The 24,670-nt window shown below is 49.7% G+C and overlaps 1 protein-coding gene across 1 annotated transcript in view; it reads right to left on the bottom strand.

Annotated features, from left to right (window-relative positions):
* The window catches only part of DNAH9 (dynein axonemal heavy chain 9), a gene marked incomplete at both ends in the record, with an annotated part of 232,270 nt that overhangs the window by 140,066 nt on the left and 67,534 nt on the right, over positions 1-24,670 (bottom strand). Inside the window, 5 exons of the mRNA XM_082492287.1 lie at positions 2,434-2,630; positions 4,186-4,347; positions 18,398-18,637; positions 20,140-20,242; positions 21,564-21,729. Of these exons, the coding sequence (XP_082348413.1) occupies positions 2,434-2,630; positions 4,186-4,347; positions 18,398-18,637; positions 20,140-20,242; positions 21,564-21,729 (868 nt within the window). The remainder of the gene's footprint in view (positions 1-2,433; positions 2,631-4,185; positions 4,348-18,397; positions 18,638-20,139; positions 20,243-21,563; positions 21,730-24,670) is intronic.

Below are 24,670 nucleotides of genomic sequence, written 5' to 3'. Positions count from 1 at the left end.
AAGACATGTCAGCAATCAATCCCTGCCGAGACCTACAGAAAGGACGTAGCTGATGAGAAAAATAGGTTGCTGGCAATTCAGCCTGTGCCCGATTTTTTTTCCACCTGCCAAGTCCGGCCGGACAGAACTATTTTAAGGTGAAGGCCTGGACATCTTTGCAGAGAGGACAAGGGAAAAAGCACATCACACAGACATGCAGAAACTGAGAACCAAATTCAAGGCTCTGATACACCTCTCCGGTAAAGGTTTGTCTTCACAAAGCATTTAGGGTTCAGCTGAAGAGTCCTGCTATGCAGTAAAGCAAATTCGCATATGTCTAGAATGGCATAAAAATGTGTCTGGAAAACACAGCCCTTGTTTCTTATTTATCCAAACCACCACGACTTAAGAGGGAGACTTTCTCACCCTTAAAAAGGAACTTGCTACTATTTCCCAGGTCTGCCCACTTGTCCTGAGAGTTGCACGGTGAACTCTGCCTGCCTCCAATTTAGTCTCTTTAAGCAATTGCTGACAGCCCCAGGTGTTAAAACCCCAACCGAGGCGGGTTTAGGGAATCCTACCTCTGAAAACCTCACTGTAAGCACCACTCCTCCCCCTAACATCATTGCCTTTTTTCAGCTCACTTAACTGAGTATTTTCCTAGACTAATCTAATTAATTTTTTTAAGGAAGACTGCAAGAAACACTGTACTGCTTTATGACAACCCAAGTATCTTATGATCTACGCGCAGACTCTCACCGATTGGGAAATTGTACCCAGAAAAGCAACCCAGTTGGTGAGGAGAGCTTCAGCGCTCCCGGTGCCAGTTCTCGAGGTTGGCTCTCCCCGAAGACGGCAGCGCGGCCTCTGCCCATGATGCGCTCTGCGGGGCCACGTGCTTCGCGAATGGGCACGATGAGCCCTGGATTAGCAGGAGACCGACATGTCTCTCCCACTTCCTTACATATATTCAGTCCTTAACTTTTCCTTTTTTTTTTTTTTTTCCTCCCCCCCCTCCAGCTGAAAGTTTTCAGCAAATTCAAGCTGACATTCATACGCTGTTTGAGATGGAATAAGTTGGGGATTTCAGCAAAATGCAATGAACGGAATTCACCCAACTCCAGTGAAAATCATGCTGAAGACTCAAACCTCGCTTTCCTGATTATCCACAATATTAACTGGAGGGACAGTGCCGGGTTTTGTAGCAAATCCCGACTTATGGAAAGTTCAAAAGGGGCACAAGATTAATGTCACTGTCACCTTTCTGCAAGCAATGCAAGCAGAAACGCCTCCGGACACCAGGCTGTGTGTGACTCATTAATACGACGGAGTAAATGCCCATACTCTAAGGGAAAACGTGCCCCAGCAGGGCCGGCACACCGCACTGCAAAAACGACGGGTTGTTGAGCTCTCAGAACAGAAACGATTAAACAGCTAAAAACAGTTAAAAGGAGCAGCACTGTATCTATTATTTTTCTATACATATATTTTAGTTTGTGTGAGAGAAATTGCATTAGGCTGCCAGGTCCAGAGAGAACCGAAATCCCACACCCCGGCATGCAGCAAGGCAGCGGCTTCCTCCTAGCTGAGTCACAAATCTGCACTTCTAGACACAGTGTTTTCATAGAAAATCAGTTAAAACTACGGTTTACGGGGTAGGTCCATCTTCTGAAGTGATTTAAGACCAGATCGGCGTTTCAGCACCCAGAAATGAGTCTGTCTCTGCTGGGATTCCCAACAAGCGTTTAAATTATATTTGAAAGCTGGAGGTACACCTCACTATCTACACCACAGACACGTAAATAGCTTCATAATCATGAACTGGAGGCTTGCTATTGTTGCATAGTCCCATGTGTCCAGTTTCGAGAGGGAATCCATTTAGAGGCCACTCCGGGCCTCTAAACACAAGCAGGATTTTCAAAGGATCGAAGCAGTTTAAATGCCTCAATCCATTTAAACCAGTGGCCCAAATGCAAATGATCTCGCTTTATATACATTTGAAAAATCCCACTAAGAACCTGTGTAAACATGGCTCTAAATCAGTCGTGAAAGCATTTGGGGAAATCCCAGTATAACTAGCTCTGTAGCTGGTTGTCAGGTGAAGACAATGAAGAACTTGAACACTGTCACGTACAATAAATGTTCGTGCCATATGCAGAGCATCAAGGGCCAAAGACAGAACAGCAACCAGACTTCAAAATAACCACCAGCACGCAGTCCCTCCATCTGACAGCCCCAGACATCCTCACGGTTTCAAAAGCACGCTCCAAGCACCAGGTAGAGAAGCAGCACAGTATTTGCGCTGGACACACCACGCGGGCAGAGGAAGCTTCCGCACACCTCTGGCTCCATCAGCTATAATTACGGCTAACTACATCCACCAGGAAACTCCACGGAAGCAATTTGAGAAGTTCAACGCTATGACGAGACCATAAAGTCAGAAAATCCTCTTACACATGGCACATGGCATCCTCAAATAGCACCAGGTTCATGGCAGCGTTGACTTCGTTGTAGTTGTCCAAGGCTTCCACAAGGATCTGGTTCAAATCCTCCCAGGTTGGAACTGGCCTATAGCTGGGTTCCCCGATGCCTTTAGCAAAATGGCAATAAACATTCATTCGCTTGGTCTCCTCTAAAGTTTCCTCAATGTCCTATCAAAGAAAAAAAAAAATATAACAAGTATAGGAGAAAACACCACCAGTATAGGTTAGGGGCAGACCTGCTGGGAAGTAGCTCTGAGGAGAAGGATCTGGGGGTCATGGTAGACAGTAAATTAGCCATGACCCAGCAATGTGCCCTTGTTGCCAAAAAGGCCAATGGAATCCTGGGCTGCATAGGGAAGAGTGTGGCCAGTAGGTCGAGGGAGGTCATTCTCCCCCTCTGCTCTGCACTGGTGAGGCCACAACTGGAATACTCTGTCCAGTTTTGGGCTCCCCAGTTCAAGAGGGACAGGGAACTGCTGGAGCGAGTCCAGCGAAGGGCAACTAAGATGATTAAGGGATTGGAGCATCTCCCTTATGAGGAAAGGCTGAGAGAGCTGGGACTCTTTAGCCTGGAGAAGAGAAGGCTGAGGGGAGACCTTATTATGGCGTACAAGTATCTAAAGGGTGGGTTGAAGGAGGATGGAGCCAGGCTCTTCTCAATGGTTCCCAGTGACAGGACGAGGGGTAATGGGCACAAGTTGGAACACAGGAAGTTCCATTCAAACACACGGAAACACTTCTTTACGGTTCGGGTGACAGAGCACTGGCCCAGGCTGCCCAGGGAGGTTGTGGAGTCCCCTTCCCTGGAGATTTTCAAGACCCGCCTGGATGCAGTCCTGAGTGATGTGCTCTGGGCAATCCTGCTTTAGCAGGGGAGTTGGGCTGGGTGATCTCTAGAGGTCCCTTCCAACTCTGAAAATTCTGTGATTCTGTGATTCCGTGATTCTGTGAAAACACTGCAGCTCCATGCCAGCTTGCCAAATAAAGTACGGTGTTCTGGAAAATGCCTTTTTATGCCCATATAGTTTCACCTGCATGTTGGAAAAGGGGGAAGAGGGACAAGAGGGAAAGACGGGGAAAGGAAAATAGCCCCAGTACTGACTTATTTTGCTCTGACAACTTTTTGCAAATCACAACAACTCAAGTCATTACTGTGAGAGAACGTGGCCACAAGGAAAGCCCTGCAGCAGTACCCATAGTGTTAGGACATCGTGGACAAATGATAAAGTGAGGAGGAAAAAGCGCTGTCTGCACTGCTTATGACTGCAGCGATCCCTGTGCGATTCACACGGCAGCACTGCTGGGTGACGCCAGACCCGAAGGACAGCAGGTCTGGAGCTTTCATTCGAAAGATGTTTTGGAAAAAGGGAAAGCGCTAGGGATTTGTGCCTGCATTTCCCTTGGCTCCCATGAAGACCAGGGATCTCACCCTTCTGCTTTTGCCACATGAGACTCAAAGCACTTAAATAAAGGAATTTAATGCATTCCCAGAGCCCAAATCTCCTCTCCCCAATGCCTTATGGAGCGCATCATTTACCCACGTCACAAAATCGTCAGCCCACAATATGGATGACAGAGATTTTGCTCCTGAGCTCCCACCAAGAGCACTGCCCTCCCAGCAAGTGAGAGGTGGGCAGCCCTTGGGTCAAACTTTGCTTTCCCAAGGAACTTTTTACCTGTAAACATGTATGTTATTATCCAAGTTATGAACCTCAACACTTACATCATAGAATTTCTTCACCATGTCCAGCTGGATTTTATCAAAGGTACCATAATCCCTTTCTTCAACCATCTTATCCCGGTACACCCGGTTTGACTCATGCAGGTAGAGCTTCACAAGGTCTTGGGGTTGCTTCAGACATTCAGGGGTAGAGAACAGAAGGCCCTGTGGAGAGCAGAGAGAGTCAGAAAACCCCATCTTGACTCTAAGGGACTAACCTCCCCCCCGGCATGGAGGCAATCCCAAGAGAATAGGACTGAATCACTCTAAACGCAGAGTTAGAGCAACCTGCAATCGAATTCTGAAGAAGCCCCTACTCAACGGGCCCTGGAGAACGTGCCCTTTGTTACCCCCAACCTCCCAAAGCCGTTGATATCCGTTACACTCATTCCGATACCCCGCAGAGCGTCCCCGCCGCAGCCTGGCCGGGCTGCTGCTCCCGAGCTCAGCTGCAAAGAGCGCCCAGAGTCAGGCACCAGCCCAGACGCGCGGCTTTTTGCATCCCAACACCACGCCACGGCTGCTTTGTCAAGAAGAAAAAAGTAGTTTTGAAATGGTAGTGGCGATGATTTCTTTTTTTTTTTTTTTTTAATCAATTAATTTTAATTAGGTGCATTCTGCCTGCAGGAAATATTAGTCGCTGTCTGCTTATCACAGTATGTTTGCCATGAACCCTATTAAAATGCATAAAAGAATTATATTTCAAAGAGGTGTCGCCTATAACTAAGCCTATTAACAGCACACAGGGTTTTCAATGGCATAAATTAAATAGACAGCTTTTATTCCTAACATCTAATTATTTATACATAAAACACAAAATATATTAAAAGCAATGTAAAGCAGTCCCTCTCAGCTCACTGGCCCATGGCTCAAGTCATTTGGGTTTCAAGTTCGTCATTACAGTTGCGAAATTGTTATTTTATTTATTTCAGAAAAAAAAACCAAAACCAACTAGTGAGAAGAGCTGACAGCTCGAAAGGGGAAAGGGAAACCCACCAGGTCCTAAACTGATTTTAAAAAAAAAAACAAAAAACAACCCCAAATCACTCAGGCACTCTAAAGACATCCCCAGCCACAAAAGTTGTTGTGTTCTTGATGCAGTGCTACCTCAGAGGGAAGAAGATCCACACTTCACCAAGCTCTAATGGGTTTATCAACTTCACAGCTGAACATCTCCCCTTTCCTCACTCTGCAAACCCGACCCTCGCTCCTCGTGGCAGAGCCACCGGCCTCTTCCCTGAGCACAACCAGCTGCACCCCAACGAGCCACGGGGATGCTCCGTGTGCGAGGTTGAGCTTCCAGGAGATGCATCCCAGCCGTAGGCACTGCAGCATGAAAGACGCGTGATCGTGGGTCACTGCATCTATGACGAATGTGGTGCCAGCATGCAAAACCCCTCCAAAAATTGGATAATCCCCTGCCCTTTGCCATGGCAATGCGAGTTTTATCCATCTGGCTGTTGAGTCCTCAAAGTTGTATTTCAGCCAAATCTTTCATCTTCTCCTCCTTGCCAGAAAGGCCGGAAGCTGGTTAGGAAGCCCTCTCTGCTGCAACGTGGCTTCTCTAGGCAACGATATCAAATATCACGACATTGGCGATAAAATAGTGAAACTCCAGGAGAGGTCTTTGCCGAGAGGGGCGGCTGTGCCCATTGGGGTGCGAGGGGCTCGCTGCTGCCCCGCCGAGGAGCACGGAGCCGGGCCGCGGGGGAACCACCGCCTCCGACTCATCAGATCGGGATTTATTACCGGGTAATTCTGAGTGACAGGTTCCTCAGCAGCTTAATAATCACCCCGGGAGACGATGCGTATTTGGCACGGAAATGGGGAATATGCTAATCATCCCAGCAAGACTTGTCTGCTGTGTTGTCGTCACGCATCAACATGCTGGCGGAGATGGGCTGTCGCTGCTCTGACAAGGCAGGACCTGACCTCAGCCCGGGGCTTGGGTTTTTTTTCCCCCATGATCTCCATGAAGAGGAGGGGAGTGAAGAGCACCCAATGACCCCCTCAGCCTGCCATAGCGTGTGTCCCCTCCCAGCAGGATCTCATGTGCTCTGCACCCACCACAGCTGTGCTGATGAGGGAAGTCCAGGAGATATTTCTGCTTCCCATCAGAGCTCTACAAACAGTGACAAGTATCGGTCGGCTTACACTTCCCAACGTCAGCACATCTGGGCAACTGGCAGCCCTCACCTGGGCAGGGCAATTCCCACCAGATCTCCATTAATGAGTCCTAGCCCACATCATTACCTCAAACACTGCGTTATCACTATCCTCTGACCAGGAATGGTCTCCAAAAACCATCTAGCACAGCCACACACTCCAGCCAACTCTCTTGACTTGTATCCCCCTGCACAACTATTGGTTCCCCCCAAAACCTCAGAAGCCTTCCATGAAGATCGCCTTCTATGCAATACCATTTGCTTCATCTATAAGTTCAGGTGCTCTACATTTAATTTGAAGCCACTCACAAACAAAAAGATCACAAACAAAAACATCACAGGTGGGGGAAGCCTAACCCGAAGGGGAAGGAAGATCCTGGGACAAGAGCTAGCTGGGCTCATCTATAGGGCTTTAAACTAGGTTTGAAGGGGGATGGGGATGAAACCGGGATTACAAAAGTGGTGCCTGGGAGAAGCGTACCAGTGCTTCTGGGTAAAAGTGTTAGCAAGGTCTTGCAGCCTGTCCCAGTGATGGTGGGGGATGGTGAATTGTGTGACAGCAAAGACATGAGGGGTAGTGATAATTTGTTAGCTACAGTAGTGTCTGAGTATGATCAGGTGCGAATTAGGGCTTGTCCCCCCAAGAAAGTGGCAGGACGATTAGCCCAGCTGAAGTGCATCTATACTAATGCACGCAGCATGGGAAATAAACAGGAGGAGCTGGAGGCCATTGTACAGCAAGGAAACTATGATACAGTTGCCATCACAGAAACGTGGTGGGAGGACATACACAGGTGGAGTGCTGTAATTGATGGCTACCAACTCTTCAAAAAGGATAGGCAAGGAAGGAGAGGTGGTGGGGTGGCCTGGTCCTCTATGTTAGGGGCAATTTTGAATGTCTGGAACTTAACAGTGTGGATGACAGTGTTGAGTGTGTATGGATAAGAATTAAGGGGAAGGCCAATAAGGCAGACATCGTGATGGGAGTTTGTTATAGACCTCCCAATCAGGATGTAGAAGCCGATGAAGTATTCTATAAGCAGCTGGCAGAGGTCTCACAATCATCTGCCCTTATTCTTGTGGGGGACTTCAACTTCCCAGACGTCTGCTGGAAATACTATGCAGCAGAGAGGGAACAGTCATGGAGGTTCCTGGAGTATGTGGAAGACAACTTCCTAACACAGCTGGTGAAGGAACCAACTAGGGGAAGTGCACTACTGGACCTACTGTTTGTTAACAGAGAAGGTCTTGTGGGGGATGTAAAGGTTGGAGGTCGCCTTGGGCAGAGTGATCATGAAATGATAGAATTTTCAATTCTTGATCAAGTAAGGCGGGGAGCCAGCAGAACTGCCACCTTGGACTTCCGAAGGGCAGACTTTAGCCTATTTAGGACCATGGTTGAGAGTGTCCCTTGGGAGGCAGTTTTGAAGAGCAAAGGTGCCCAGGAAGGCTGGGCATACTTCAAGCAGGTGCTCTTAAAAGTGCAGGAGAAGGCCATCCCCTTGTCTCGAAAAATGAGCAGACGGGGAAGAAGACCAGCCTGGCTAAATAGAGAACTTTGGCTGGACCTCAAGAAAAAAAGGAAAGTTTACATTCTCTGGAAAAGGGGGTTGGCAACTTATGAGGACTATCAAGATATAACAAAGCTATGTAGGGGGAAAATGAGAAGGGCCAAAGCTCAATCAGAACTCAGCTTGGCCACTGCAGTTAAAGACAATAAGAAGAGATTCTTTCAGTATATCAATAGAAAAAGGAAGACTAGGGAAAATGTAGGCCCACTGGTGAACGAGACAGGTGCCCTAGTGGTGGAGGATGCAGAGAAGGCAGAGTTACTGAATGCCTTCTTTTCTTCGGTCTTCACTGCTAAAGCTGTCCCTCATGAATCCCACACTCTGAAGGCAAAGGGGAAGGTCTGGAGAGAGGAAGATTTTCCCTCAGTTGAGGAGGACCGTGTCAGAGACCACTTGGCCAAGCTGGACATTCACAAGTCCATGGGCCCTGATGGCATGCACCCGCGAGTGCTGAGAGAGCTGGCGGATGTTATTGCTAGACCACTCTCCATCGTCTTTGAACGGTCATGGAGAACAGGAGAGGTGCCTGAGGACTGGAGGAAAGCTGACATCACTCCGATCTTCAAAAAAGGCAAGAAGGAGGACCCAGGGAACTACAGACCGGTTAGTCTCACCTCTGTCCCTGGGAAGGTAATGGAGCGACTCATTCTGGATGTCATCTCCAAACACGTTGAGAAACAGGAAGTTATTGGAAGTGGTCAACATGGATTTACCAAGGGTAAATCGTGCTTGACCAATCTGATAGCTTTCTGTGATGTTATAACTGGTTGGCTGGATGAGGGGAGAGTCATGGATGTCATCTACCTTGACTTTAGCAAGACTTTTGACACTGTCTCCCATGACATCCTCATTAGGAAGCTGAGGAAGTATGGGCTAGATGAGGTGACAGTGAGGTGGATTGAGAGTTGGCTGCGGGACAGAACTCAGAGGGTTGTGATCAGTGGCACAGAGTCTAGTTGGAGGCCTGTAACCAGTGGTGTCCCCCAGGGGTCAATACTTGGTCCAATTTTGTTTAATATATTCATTAATGACCTGGCTGAGGGGGCAGAGTGTATCCTCAGCAAGTTTGCTGATGATACCAAACTGGGTGGGGTGGCTGACACCCCAGAGCTGTGCTGCCATCCAGCGTGACCTGGACAGGCTGGAGAGCTGGGAAGAGAAGAACCTAATGAGGTTCAACAAGAGCAAGTGCAAGGTCCTGCACCTGGGGAGGAAGAATGCAAAGCACCAGTATAGGTATGGGGTGGACCTGCTGGGAAGTAGCTCGGAGAAGGATCTGGGGGTTGTGGTAGACAGTAAATTATCCATGGCCCAGCAATGTGCCCTTGTTGCCAAAAAGGCCAATGGAATCCTGGGCTGCATAGGGAAGAGTGTGGCCAGTAGGTCGAGGGAGGTCATTCTCCCCCTCTACTCTGCACTGGTGAGGCCACAGCTGGAATACTGTGTCCAATTTTGGGCTCCCCAGTTCAAGAGGGACAGGGAACTGCTGGAGCGAGTCCAGTGAAGGGCAACTAAGATGATTAAGGGCTTGGAGCATCTGCCTTATGAGGAAAGGCTGAGAGAGCTGGGACTCTTTAGCCTGGAGAAGAGAAGGCTGAGGGGAGACCTTATTATGGCATACAAGTATCTAAAGGGTGGGCTGAAGGAGGATGGAGCCAGGCTCTTTTCAATGGTTCCCAGTGACAGGACGAGGGGCAATGGGCACAAGTTACAACACAGGAAGTTCCATTCAAATACACGGAAACACTTCTTTACGGTTCGGGTGACAGAGCACTGGCCCAGGCTGCCCAGGGAGGTTGTGGAGTCCCCTTCCCTGGAGATTTTCAAGACCCGCCTGGATGCAGTCCTGAGTGATGTGCTCTGGGCAATCCTGCTTTAGCAGGGGAGTTGGGCACCTCCCCTGGCACAACTGGAGGCCATTTCCTCTTGTCCTATCACCTGTTCCTTCAGGAGAAGAGACCAACCCCCTCTCGCTACACTCTCCTTTCAGGGAGCTGTAAAGAGCGAGAAGGTCTCCCCTCAGCCTCCTTTTTTCCAGGCTGAACACCCCCGGTTCTGTCAGCTGCTCCTCACCAGACGTGTGCTCCAGATCCCTCACCAGCTCTGTTGCCCTTCTGTGGACATGCTCCAGCACCTCCATATCTTTCTTTGTCATGAGGGGCCCAAAACTGAACACAGCACTCGAGGTGAGGTCTCACCAGTGCCGAGTACAGGGGGACAATCACTGCCCCAGCCCTGCTGGCCACACTAATCCTGGTACAAGCCAGGATGCTCTTGGCCTTCTTGGCCACCTGGGCACACTGTTGACCAACACTCTCAGGTCCTTCCCCGCCAGGCAGCTTTTGAGCCACTCCACCCCAAGCCTGTGCATGGGGTTGGTGTGACCCATGTGCAGGACCCAGCACTGGGGCGTTTTGCACCTCACACTGTTGGCTTTGGCCTATCGATCCAGCCTGTCCAGATCCCTCGGCAGAGCCTTCCTACCCTCAAGCAGATCAGCACTCCTACCCAACTTAGCGTCATCTGCCACCTTACTGAAGGCGCACTCAATCCCCTCATCCAGATCATTGATAAAGATGTTAAAGAGAACCGGCCCCAGCACAGTGTCCTGGGGAACACCACTTGTGACCGGCCACCAACTGGATTTCACTCCATTCACCACAAGTCTTTTGGCCCAGCCATCCAGCCAGTTTTTCACCCAGCTAGAGCAGCTCTTCAAAGAAGATATTCCAGGTCAAACGGTCAGATGGTCCAGTGGAGAGAGACATTTAAATTTTTCTTTCTCTTTGCACCCTTACATGCTCTCAGGGGCATATATGCAAATTTCAACTCTACGTGGAAATATATTACACACAGATAGCCAAAAGAGAAACAGAAGAGGCCTCTGCACATAGAGGACAATCTTGGAAAGTCAAAGACTTCGGTTTTATACTGCTATCTTGAACACAATAAAACCTACAGATATAGGGAAGCTGAATGGCTAGGTAAAAAAAAAAAAAAACCAAAAAAAACCAAACAAAAAAAGCCCCCAAAACACCAGAAACTTTCAAGCCGTTCTTGCAAAACCTGCAAAACTCTAACACGTGTCCAGAACGCGGGGTCCGAAGCAATGTGATGTGAATTCTGGACACTAGGCTTCTAAGGTGGTAATTATTTCCACTTGTTAAGTGGTGCATGCCGCAGGGCTCCCTGCCAGCGGGCGCGCGTCCCGCTCCTGCCGACCCAGCGAGCGCAGAGCAGCACCGGGACTCAGAGCAGAGCTTCCCAGTCCGGGAGGGAAGAGAGACCTGACGTGCTCCCACGGACGGGGTGATCAGAAGGGGACAGAACAGAAAGTCTCCCAGGCATAAAAAGGTAAGAAAAATAAATTACTTTTTCTCTTTGCAGTCTAAACAATGTTTAAAATGGTCATAACTTGTGCAGCGCAGTGACCCTCCCCCTGTACTCGGCACTGGTGAGGCCTCACCTCGAGTACTGTGTTCAGTTTTGGGCCCCTCACTACAAGAAGGACATTGAGGTGTTGGAGCGTGTCCAGAGAAGGGCTACAAAGCTGGTGAAGGGTCTGGAGGACAAACCTTATGAGGAACGACTGAGGGATCTGGGGTTGTTTAGCCTGAAGAAGAGGAGGCTGAGGGGAGACCTTATCACCCTCTACAACTACCTGAAAGGAGGTTTTAGAGAGAGATGGGAGCTGACCTCTTCTCCCTGGCAACAAGTGATAGGACAAGAGGAAACGGGTTCAAGTTATGTCAGGGCAGGTTTAGATTGGATATTAGGAAGCATTTTTTCACTGAAAGGGTTATTAAACATTGGAATAAGCTGCCCAGAGAGGTGGTGGATTCACCATCCCTGGAGGTGTTTAAGAAAAGGGTAGATGAGGTGCTTAGGGACATGGTTTAGAAGTGGTGGTGTTTTTATCAGGGTAGGTTAATGGTTGGACTTGATGATCTTAAAGGTCCCTTCCAACCTCACTGGTTCTATGATTCTGTGATTCTATGACCCCTTTCCAGCCATCCCGCACTGCTGGACTGAGCACTCTGCTCTCCTCCTTCCCGATGTTACTCCTGGGGCAGCCTCGGCACTTTGAGGACAGTGGTGACACTAAACCAGTGACAAACACAGCATTAATATCAACAGCCTGTGGGCCACGAACCCGGAGTCCTATTTAAAAGGCCAATTTCAAGATATGCTCATCAGGGAGGACTGACGAGAGGCTCCACCACCCCATTGGCACCGCGTCCTGCGGCGGCTGCTGCATGTAATGGAGAGGCCCATAACCACCCACCGTTGGGAAGAGAAACAGCAGAAAGGGCAAGACGGAAGGAGGGGGAGACTTTGGAACCAGAGTGGCTCTGGTGGCCAGATCCCAGGAGAGGCCCAGGCTAAGCCATGCCGAACAACCGCGCCAGGCCGAAGAACAAGCTGGGGGTGCTGCGCGCCCCGCACCAGCCTGGCAGCCGCTGCCGCCCCCTCTCCAGCGGGCAACACACAAGGCCCATTTTGGCATTTGCAAGCCTGAAGTTTGCGGGGCTCTTGAGCAAGTTCAAGCACAGGTAAATATGAAAATCCCTCCCCGTGCAAAGGAGGGTAAAGTCCGGCGGCCGCTAAAGCCGGCGTGGAGGTGAAGCTGAGGTGGAGCGAGACACGCCGGAGCCACTGCCGTCACCTCGCTGTCAGGAAGGGACAGAGGCCGTTCTTCCTCAACTGCCGCAGCTCTTAATGTGACATGCTGTTTGAAAATCTTGTTAGAAACGGGAATAAAAAGCAAAATACAACCCTGCTGAGTCTATGATTATTATTTTACAGAGATGACAGATATAATTTAGAGCATAATACCATGGTAACCCTTTCAGACAGAGAGAAAGACAGCGACAGGGCTTTCTCTGGTGTGAGCCAGCAGGGAATATATTTTTAAAAAGCATAATCCACAACTCTGTCACTGCAGAGACCTGTCTTCTTTAATCAAGGGTAAATTGCCTGGAGCGTACCAATCAATTTAACTCTGCAGCGCATGGTGGGACCCAGAGGCATGAAAAGGTGCCATAGAAATGCAAGGCAAGTAGTGTCGGACTTCAACCGCAGATGGGACCTGCTACAGAGGGAGAGTAACAGAGAACGTCTTCTGATGAGCCCAAAGGACTATAAAGGACTGAAGGGTGACCTTGCCCTGGCAACAGCGACACCAGTAAGTGATGTAGACCAAGGACAAGGTGCCAGGGCTGCCATTCCTGCAGATCTTGCCTAATCCTCCTCCAGCCCCTTCTTGCCCATCGCCCTGGACTACGGTTTTCAGCCTCTCCTCACTCAGAACACTTCCCAGGAAGATGTGACAGCAGATTTAAGCTGGTTTATTACAGATAGGTTTCACAATACATGCTGAGCCTTCTGTAACTATTCAAAACCAGCCCATGAGCCCAGGGGGTTGAAGATGATCATGGATTTTGAGGCTCCTTGGTATTCTTTTTCAAAATCAGAAAGGAGCATCCTTCAATCCAAACCCTAGTGGGCTTCCAGGTGAGCAGCGACCTGGATGTGTTTGTGTGTTCATCAGAGAAACCGTGCCTGGTGCTGGCTTCCTTCTCCCTTTGGTTCCCCTCCTTCACCCACAGCCCTTCTGCCAGTCCCTCCCTCCCTGGAGACACGTTCCCCATGGGGGAGCCGGCCCATCCCCTCCATGGTGGGCATCCACACGTTACCCTGGTGCCACACAGGGGAAACCGGCTTATTTCTATGTGAGGGCCTGAACCAAAGTTTCACCCTCGTGCTCCTGGCCAGCTGATGCCAGAGAAGCAGTGGCACCACCAAGTACAGTTCCGAGGCACCGAGGGTTGTCCTGCTGAAGGTGAAGTCCAGAGACAAAGATCAAGTGAGAACAGTGAATAAAATCATTGTTGTGCAGGAATACATGGGATTTCCCATGACTTTCCCAAGTCATGATTGATCTCAGGGGACACCTGCCCTGCAGCCAAGAGAGCCCTGAAAGCAACACAGTTCAGCCAAGACACCCACACAGTGCAGGCGGGTACAATCCAGGAAGACCCCCGTGTCCTGGTGCAGCCACTAGAGCCTAGGTGGGATGTCCTGACATGTTTCAAAAAGCACTAGACAGCCACACTTGGGCAACAGAGGGAAACACCACACTTGTGTCCCTGGCAGGGGGAGCCGGACAGCCTCCTGCCCTCCCCAGCCGTGGATGAACCTAGATATCCTCACACACCTGAATCTGAGCACCTTAATCTGGAGCCAAATCCCACCTTAGACCTGCAAAGTGCCAATGTCTGACAACAGGACAGTCCGCTCGGACTCCTTTCACCTCCAATGAATGAGGTGCTACAGAAACACAGTTCCTCTGAGCTCTTCTCCATGTTTCCATGAGGATGAGCTGAACATGAACTGTTGTCCTGGTTTGAGGTAGAACAGAACCAATATACACAAATATCCATTTTCCTCTGCTGAGGGAGACGACATGACTAGCCAGGCAAAAAGGAATCCCTCAGATCCCCAGAGCCCCAGAGACAATCATTCCAATTAGTCAGGACAAACACAAAGTCAACCCACTGCTGCCTGTCGAGCCTTCAACCCCCAGGGGTATAGGTTGCTCTCTTCCCCTTTGGTTTCACCAAAACCTTTATTTGTCTAGACAAATCTCTGATGTTTGCTGTCATTTAGAGTGAGCACCTTCTGGAGTCACCTTCAGCTGAATCCAAGCGACACAGACATCAGCCTGATCCACTCAAGCAATGAGTGGTGGGCACAGAAGGACAAACATGAAAGTAGTAAGTTCCCCTGTCTGTCTGCAGAAGGGAATTACTGCCGACTTGTTTTGGGGCAGTCTTGTTCTGTGCAACACTCACACGCACACCAGGTCCAAACCCATACATTCTTCATTAGCTGCAGCAATTAAGATACAGGTTCCTGGAGTGTTTTCTAATGAGACAATTAGCACAGGACTCCTTGTCATAAGAGCTGTCAGGCAGTTTCGACAGAGGGAATCAAGCTGGACTTGTAAGGTCCTACTTAAATGTTTAGGTACAGTATTAATGTCTAATGTGGTACGGTAACGCCAGAGCCACTGGGCAGACTGCAAATGGAGCCACCGTTAACGACCTGCGCAGAGCCAGCAGGACCGCAGCACAGCAGCAACGAGTGCAGGGGTTGACTCCTCCACAGCTGCAATTCACACATGATTTGTGCCTTTAACAGTTATCTTTGGCTGCTTGTATCATCACAGAATAGCTGGTAAAACAGCAGTCCCCAAACGTCTTTTATATACACATCTATTATGCACTCGGTGTTCGTTTGTCTGGGATTAAAAGGAATTTGAAAAAGGCATCATGCACTGACCTACAAGCTTTACACCCTCCGATTCTCCATCTTCCCACAGGAAGGAAACTCAGATGGCTCCTGCTTTGGGGGGATTGTTTGTTTTGTTTTGTTTCCCTCTCTCTTTCTTTTTCTTCTTTCTTTTTCCCAGATGCCATCACACCAAGCTTCATAAAAGAACATGGAACAGACGGATGGACTGCAAGGTGGTTAGAAAACTGGTTCTACCACGAGGCTAAAAGTTCTAACTGAAGGCCAACTACCTACCAGTAGTGTTCCTCAGGGGTTGGTACCAGGGCAGTATTGATTAATGCCTTTTCCACTGGTGGACAAAAAGGTGGCCATCAGCCGGCAATGTGTGCCGGCAGCCCAGAAAGCCAACCCCACCCTGGGCTGCATCCCCAGCAGGGTGGCCAACAGGGTGAGGGAGGGGATTCTGCCCCTCTACTCCACTCTGGGGAGACCCCCCTCTGCGGATCTGCCTCCAGCTTGGGAGGTCCCAACAGCAGAAGGACACGGAGGGATTGGAGCGGGGCCAGAGGAGGCCCCAGAGATGCTGGGAGGGCTGGAGTCCCTCTGCTGGGAGGACAGGCTGGGAGAGTTGGGGGGGTTCAGCCTGGAGAAGCAAATGCTCTGGGGAGACCTTTCAATACTTAAAGGGGGTTTATAAGAAAGACGGGGACAAACCTTTTAGCAGAACAAGGGGTAACAGTTTTAAACTAAAAGAGGGTAGATTCAGACCCGACATAAGGAAGAGATGTGTTATGCTGAGACACTGGCCCAGGTTGCCCAGAGAGGTGGGAGATGCCCCATCCCTGGAAACATTCCAGGTCAGGTCAGATGCAGCTCTGAGCAACCTGATCTAGTTGAAGATGTCCCTAGTCATTGCAGGGGGGTTGGACTAGATGGCCTTCAAAGGTCCCTTCCAAGCCAAACCAGTCTGTGACACAAGGCAGCTCACCCTCAGCAGATCTGCAGATGACACCGACTAAGCGGAGAAGTTATTACACCAAAGGGAGGAACCTTGACAGGCTGGAGAAAAGCTGTATGAAGTTCAATCCCCTTCTGGGTCCCCCAGTACAAGAAAGACATTGACATACAGGAGCAAGTTCAATGGAGGCCACCAAGACTGTAAAACGGTGGAGCATGGGACATGCAGGGAAAGGCTGAGAGAAATGGGAAAAGGTGAAGGGGAACATTACTGTCACCTACAACTACCTAATGGGGAGTTACAGACAAGATCAAGCCAAATTTTTTTTTGGAGGTGCGTAGCAAAAGGACAAGAGGCAACAAGCACAAATTGCAGTAAGGGAAATTCTGATTGAAATAAAGACACATAAACTTCATCACAGAGTGGCTTTAGCAGTGCAACAAGGACCAGAGAGGCTATGGGAACTCCAGCTTTGGGAACACTCAAAACCTGTCTGATCAGCCTGACCTAACTTTGAAGTTGGCGCTGCTTTAGCAGGGCATCAGACAAGAGAGCTTGAGCTAAACTATGAATTTATGAAGATGTAACGAATGCAACACATGGAAATGCATTCCCAGAGTTCAGAGCTTCTTTCACACTCAATTTCAGGAAAATAACTGTTCCAGCAGAGCTAAACAGGAAATCAGGAGATCTCAAAATCCCAAGAATATTTAAGGTAAGTAAATAATCAAGACTGAGTAGCAAAAGGTAAGGAAGGAGTTCAAGAAAAATTGAACCGCAATTTCAATAAATGCTATAAGACCAAGGAGCCAGAGTCCCCCGCTCCTCCTACAGCCATATGACAAACGAAAAGCCATCTGAGCTCCTGTCACTGCTCCTCCCCTCTGGCGCAGCGTCTAGATCTGGCAGGACATTTTCTAATATCCCACAACCTTAGCACCTTTCAAGCAGACTACAGTTAAAATATAAAGCTTCCTATTGAAATGCTTCTTTTCTCTCTCTGTGCCTTTCAAAGCACAGATTAACCAGAAGCCGGGATTTAACACGACCCACATCTAACGCCAAAGGCTGCTGATGTTTAGTTGAGCACAGGTGACAGGTCTGATTCCTTCTTAACACAATGCAGTTATTAACTTTTTTCAGGGTCCTGTTCCTGGATTTCCCATTGTCTGTCATTACTTCAACTCTTGTCTGACGGACTGGACCACACGGCACTGAACTTTCAGTACCTGCTTTGTAAAACAGACATTAATAAAGAAAGCAACGAATTACAAACTGCTGTTTTACAACAGGTTATGGTGTTTCAAACCTCTTGATTTGGCTACTGAGAACTTTCCCGAACTTTAATAATCAGCCTTAAACTCCAAAAGACTCTTTGAGTAGTAACACCTACTGCTTCAAAGCATGAGATTTCTGGGGAAAAATGAAAAGAAAACAATACCTTTCCAGTGTTGGAAGAAAACATTTTTAAAGCTGAACAACTTCCCCTTGGTACAGAACTGGCTCCAGTGGTAATTCAGTTTCAGCAATTAAGTCAAAGCTGGTTTTGATTTATTTATCAACTCTGTAAATGCCATCCTTCATGCACATGCTGAGTACACGACCATCGAGAAGCTATGAGGACATGCCAGTATAGGCCCACAAACTGTACTGGCTGTAGGCAGAGCAGCTGAACAAGTTCCTGCTCTCCTGTCTTCAGGGCCAGCAGCCTCCAAAGCATCCACCACCTGCATCAGTGCAATGAAGTCCTTTCCCCGTGTGGTGGAGCAGTACCATTACTCCCCACACTTACACGTGTGGAACTGAGGCTCACAAAGACAAACCCGTCTGCATCACACCAACTGTCACTTAATTAAGTGCTGAAGTCAGGAGCCCAAAGGTCCCTTCAGTTGGTCCCTTCTACAGCCAGAGGGCATTTTAACCCACCCAAAACCTGCACCTCCTTCTGGAGATACTCATCCCTCCTCCTTGGCCACAGGAGGCTGGAAAGTAAATAAGCTTCTAAGTGGTTTTCCTCAAAGCCATGGGTGATGGCTCTGGAATCAATCCAAAACCAATCAGGAATTAGGGAATGGCCTGATGTCACCCCCTTTACTCAGGGGACACACATGCTGTGTCACTGCCAGGTGGGAGACCGAGGCTAGCAGGGCCAGGGGACACACGTCCACAGCCCCCCATGGCCTCGGAACAAGCTGCGAGCACCACAGGACAGCAATCACACTTACTTGGAAGATATTGGAGAAGTCTCGCAGGTTGAAAACGTAGTGGAACTTGATAGCCGTTGGCAGGAAAGTAGCAGCTACTTTCTGATGCAGTGCCAGGGCCAGGGCAACCAGCTGCTGAGCTGATTTTTGCACAGCCCCTGAGAAATTCCCACTTGTCAGGTGCTGCATTAAAATGGTGCTGTAGATCCTGGACAGGGCGTCCTGACCAGGGATGGAGAGAGCGAAGACGCAGAAGTGACGCTGAGGAAGAGAAAGGACAAGGTCAGAGAGATGGGCAACCACCCCTCAAGCAAAATGCCCTTGGGGACTTGATGCGATTGGACACAGCACTATCTAGGTTCTATACTATCCAGTACTATACTACTACTAGTATCTAGTACTATACTGCTACTATCATCTAGGCTCCCTTTCCCACAAAAGGTTGGCCCAGATGATCTTTCAGGGTCCCTTCCAACCTCTGATGCTCTATGATTCTGTGACTTGCAGTCCACCTGAACAAAGCTATTGCCCTCTTCTAATTTTCCAGCAGAGGACACCTGGCAAATGACATCATTCTGCTCTCTAAACACAGGATTTTCAACTGCGTTTCACAACTGCTACGCTGGAAGTTCAGTCCATTGAAGAGCTCTGAAGGCCCACCAACCTCCAGTGCAGCTCATTTGCCTTCTCTGTTGGGAACAGCCCCTGGAAGGTTCCGCCTCCCAGAAGACCCCTTATTGATTTGGAACTTGCAAAGACAGAGGAGATGCCCGTATACAGCCACGGATGCTTCATTTTAACACCACAGCTTGCTAAGGAGGAGCCAGGGCCCGGGCTGACTCTGGTCATGATGTTTCTCAACGAGGGCGTGAATTTTGCTCTCTGCTATCCAGACAGCAGGTCCCTGTGCTGTGAGCAGGATCTGTCCCTGCGGCAGGCGCCCCACCGAGTCACGGCTGCTCTTGCACGGGCACACGTTTCTCAGGGTACTTTTCCACTACTGCCGAGCTTCCTCCTACGGCATGGCAAATACCTGCCACGCAGCCGGGAAAGGCACCGTCCCCCTGGCTGCCATTTGTCCCCCCTGGGATGCCGACAGGACCTGCTCAGTGGGTTTAATCTGCAGGCACAGGAACAGGCTCTGAGCAGGCTCTGCCACTCCTCACGGCTTGGAGAAAGAGCTAAGGAACCTCAGAGCTGATAATAACCAGCTCTGTGGCCCAGGCTGAGCCCCACAGCTCCCCAAAATCAAGGCCTGAGATTTAAGATCTCTTCCCAAATCTATACTTCTGTTACCATCAGCACTTGCACTGTTTTGGGGGATTTTTTTGTGTTTTCTTTGTTTGGGTTTCCCTACACACACACACCTCTTTTTAATGAGAATATACTGTCAGCTCCATCAGGAAATTTTAGAAGCCAAAAAGCTTTAATGAACTATGCTCCAGAGGTAAATATTAGCTAAATGAAGGCAAAATCTGTCTGTATGCACCAGAAGGCTGCCCCGAAAGTAGGTGTTAGGTTGGCTGGCAACTTGTGACTTTTTCCTCCGACTGAGCAGCAGAACGTGAGGAAAAACAAACACAGAAATAAGGGAGCAACTCTGCTGCTTCACCATTAGGAACCACAGTCACTCGACAGCTTCATGCCATTTCTCCTGATAAAATGACAGCAGGATCTGCCAGTTGTTTTCGTCTGGCCTCGTGCTTAAATAATCCACCCAAAAATAAAACCAGCGATGCGCCTGCCACTGCGCAGGGCTGTACCTGCAGGCGAGGGTTGATGGTGAAACTCCCCGCAGTCGGGTTCATGCACGACACGTACTGCACATTCGTGATCTCCTTCAGCGACAGCTTGGTCCTGTCGTACCTTTGGGCAAAGCAAAAGCAGCGGTAGGGTGACGGCAGCTGCTGCGTCTCCCCCGGCACACGTCCGTGGGCCGCCAATGCCCAGTTGTCTTCAGTGGGGTCAAATTCTGCATCTCGCCAAGGCAGGGCCCAGGCTTGCCCGTATCACCTGTACGTGGCCCGGCACACACGAGTCCTGCTCTTGGTGGAAATTTTTCAGCTTCAACAACCTGTTACTGGTTTATAGAAATATCAGCTACAAACTCTGAGCAAAGCTCACAGGCTGTAGCAGTCACATGCATGGAAACTGGAGAAAATCGCAGGAATCCAGCTGGCTCGAGGCAGCCTGGGACAGGGGCAAGCCGGCTGCCTGCTGCCCATGCAGCTGCCCACCACTGCCTGCGTGGGATGGATGGGGACGGCGCTGACGGAGATGGGAGTGCAGCCCCAGGAGCAGCCCCAGGAGCCCGGTTACCAGCGGGGCCAGGGCAGCCCAGGGGTTGCAGTGGGCTGTGCCCATCTCACTCCTCGTCATGCCCTGCAGTGTGCTGCGAGAGGGGACACCGACAGTGCAACACCCCGGCGGGCGCTGCCGAGAGCGCGGGCAGAAAGCCTGGATGTGCCTGGGAGGGGACACGTGGCATGCTGCGCGTCCCCGTGCCTCCAATGCTCCCACGCAATCAGCACAGCCCTCTTTCTGCCCGACTTCCCCAACATCCGCAGCCCCAAATTTCTCCCTGCCCTCCGCTGTCTCCATACTTGGGAAGCTTTTGGCCAAGCTCAGGCAGCAGAGGAGACTGGAAATTCCTGCGAGTCCCTGCCCGGTAATGCCCCCCGGGAGAGCTGCAAATCTTGCTGTCCGTCCCACGCAGCGCTGCTGGCTACGGTGTAAAATGCACCAATTTCCTTCCAAAACCCTATCACTGCTTTTCTTTCAAATTACCTCTGCCTAGAAAATGCTTGTTTGCTGCTGCCGGACTGACAACAGTGTTAGGTGCCAAATCCATGGCTTTCCCCTGTACCGCAGGGCATCGCGGCTGAGCATCCCGCTCCCCTTGCAGGCTTTGCAGCAGGACCACTGTCGCAAACCGCAGGGAGAGCAGAGCAAAGCTCCTCTCAACCAGGCTGTGAGCAACTGGAGTTCGTTTGCTGGGGACAGGGAAAACCCCGAGGGCGCACAGCACTCGGCTCCCCCGGAGCTGGCTCCAGCCTGGCCCAGACGGATGCAACGGCGGACAGGGGATGGGAAGGGGGAAACTGCGTTTCCACCTCCTCTCAGACCCCATCCCCATCCCTGGAGCTGAACAAAAAGGTCTCAGAACCAAACCCGAGCAGCCTCCTACCAGTGGCCGTAGTCCAGGTGCTGCCTGATCAGCGTGTGGGGCTGCACCGTGCCGTAAGCATCCACCTCAGGCATGTTCAGATCATCGATGAAGTAGATAAGCTTCTTGGTACCCGGAGGGCCGTAATTTCTGCCAGCCTTTTTATCCAGAGGCTTCTCAAGCACACCTGTACGGAGGCGGAGGTGCAAAGTTAAGCTGCTGGGGGATCCATGGCTGCAAAATAAAAATGATTTCTCACCCCAGCTCGATGTCGGGCTGTGTGTAGCTACAGCAGCCCCGGGAGAAGCTGCGCTATGCCCGGGACAGGCAGAGCTGTTCTCATGGCACAGGGGGAGCCCCCAGCCCCTCCAGTGGGCACCTGGGAGCGTTTATTGCTTTTTGGGGAGGAGCAGTTGGTCTTGGCACAGGATGCTGCTCCCCAGCAGGACAGTGGCTGTCCCCGAGCTGCGGCTGTCGAGCAGTGGGGAGCCCTGCACGGGGCTGGCAGCACCCTTGGGCAGCTTTTTGGTCTGACCCAAACCAAATTGGAAAGCTCTCAGTTTCCTCCTTTCACACACACACAAAAAAAAAGGCAAACAAACAGTCTGTTACAAAACGGGGCTACTTCAGAGCAAACAAAAAGCTTTTCATGCAAGATGAAGCCCTTTGAATCCCTTCCACGTAATTTTTTTAAACTAAAACTTGCTTGCTGAGGTTATCCTGACCCGTACAAGAGAGCAGTGAACGTGCCCTCTGCCTGCGCCGGCGACGCAGTGGCCACGGGGTCAGCACGGGCAGCAGTGGCCACGCACCGGGAAGGAGCAGGAGAGATGCTGTGGGAACAGAAGCCCATGAACAAAGCTGATTTTGTGAACGTAAGTGCGTTGTTTACCTCTGTTAGACAAAAGGAATAGGTGGTTTGGGGGCCAAATTCCTGCACATTTTCAGAACAATCAAAATAATGGTTTTTATTTAAATGCACCAAATACCCACAAGTTCCCTGATCCCATCCCCAGCATCACCCGAACCTCCAGATAACGTGACAAGACTCATTTCCAACGCAAGCTGCCAAATTACCACCTGGTTTTAAGTAGGGTCATGCACGAGCATGGCAAAGTGCAGAGAGAAAAGTTTCTCATTTCAAAGCTTTGGAAGATTTTAATTTGTTTTAGCAGAAGGCTGAGGTTACGTCTTGCTCTAGATTATAAAATGTGGGGAATATTTAGAACGCTGGGCTGGTATTTCTTACAAATCACCCCACAGCGCTGCACATAATGTTTTATAGGTTATCGATTCCTGTGATTGCAGCCCAAACAACCTTTCCCGACTCGGTAAGTGGAAAAGCAAACAGAAGCATCTTTCCTCTGCCCAGATCCTGGGGTGGGCTCTCTGCCACGGGCTCACTTGGAGAGCATCCCTGGTCTCAGGGCTCACTGCTCTCCTGAAGGCGGAGGCAGAATTTGTTTCATTTACACAGTTTTGCGTTGTCAACAGACCTGTACGGTGCTGTAGAGCAGCACGGTAAGTAGCAATTCTTTGTAATTAAGGGAGACTGGCAAATGTAAATGGGACTGGGAACTTTGGTAAAAATCTCCTTGTGAAAACGTACGCTGAAGCTATTCATTATCGTGTGCAAAAGTTATTAAGGAAGATTTATATTCTGCTTTTTTCAGACCTTTTTTTTTTTTTTTCTACTGCTTCAGTGCCTTGCAGACAGCTTGTCTTTCCCACTACTCAAAATTCAGCTGATTTCTTGTCATAGACAGTTGCTGCACAAAGGAATGAATTGTGCTACGAAAAACGATGAATCTTTCCTCAGTGGAGTCTCTCTCCCCCTTCAATAAAACCACAATATTTGAAATTTCTGGTAGCAAGTTAAATTAAGTGTTTCAAATAAGCATTTAATTTAAATTTAATTAGTCCTTAATTAACATATAAAATCAGCCCTTTTTGAGGTTAAACAAGTATGCAGGAGATTCATCACACTGAAATGCAATTACTGGGGATCAAGTGACATGTTCGTGGAAGTTGCATTTTAATTCAAAGCTGTATCTCATAATAACAATAAAGGGCCCGTGTCTGTGCGATCCCGCCGCACTCAAATTAGCATCTGAAAGAAACAGTCGCTGCGAACGAGACTTAGCAAGAGCGACTCCTCTCGCCTGCTGGCTGTTGATCAAGGAGGGGGAAGGCGGGGAAACCCCAAATCTCCCCAAACCAAACATTTATTGCAATTTTCCCAAGGCAGATCCGGAGTGGAAGGGCGGCAAATGCCAGACGCCAGGGCTCCGTCCGAGGAGGAGCAAGGAGGAGCAGAGGGCTGAGAGGGTATCAAGCAGAGACGGCAGCAGACCAGAGGTCCGGGGCAATGGGCTGAGAGGCCAATAAATGCCAGCAAAAGCGCCATTTGGTGACAATACACCAAAGAAAATCTCCAAACTGGCCCAGGCGTGGGCAGAGAGGGTGCCCGGCTCCTTTTAGCCCCTATGCACATACACTTCTGTACGCCCCAGGGCCCGAGAGGATGGTTTGAACCACATACCTGTGCTTCCCCTAAAGGGTGCACACTCCGCACCGTATAAATCTCTGCACTAACAGGCGCTTTGTCTAAGAAATTACCGGCTTTCAAATCAGGCTCTTCTTTAAGTAAAAAAAAAAAAAAAAAATAAATCCCAAACTGCTCTATATCCACGTTTTACAAATTTACAGAGGTGCCTGCTGGGGGAAAAAAAAAAAAAAAAAAAAAAGAGCAGCCAACTGACAAACTACACAAAAAGGGACAAATTAACTATAAAAAATGAGCAGTAGGGAAGTGGGCCAAGCCGTATAAATCACGCTTCCCAATGCAAATCTCCCAGCCACGTCTTCATCCCCGCGCAAGACGCCTCGCTCTGTTCTGCGGAGGAGGAAAGTCGCCGTGGCAGCCCATAGCTCCCGGCCAGCGTGAGCAGGGACGCACTGCCAGCTCGGCCAGTATAAATCCCCACACCTGCACACGTTTGCCCCGTCGGGATGGAGATGAAGGAGCGCACATCCCCCCACCCCACCATCACGCTGCTCAGGGCTGCAAGACTGGCCAAAAGGTGAGGTTTTACCCATTTTTTTGCTTAAAGGACACATAACCTGAA

This window comes from Vanellus vanellus, assembly GCF_965231255.1.
Source record: "Vanellus vanellus genome assembly, chromosome: 17".
Classification (NCBI taxonomy): domain Eukaryota; kingdom Metazoa; phylum Chordata; class Aves; order Charadriiformes; family Charadriidae; genus Vanellus; species Vanellus vanellus.
This window is presented reverse-complemented; position numbering and strand designations above follow the sequence as displayed.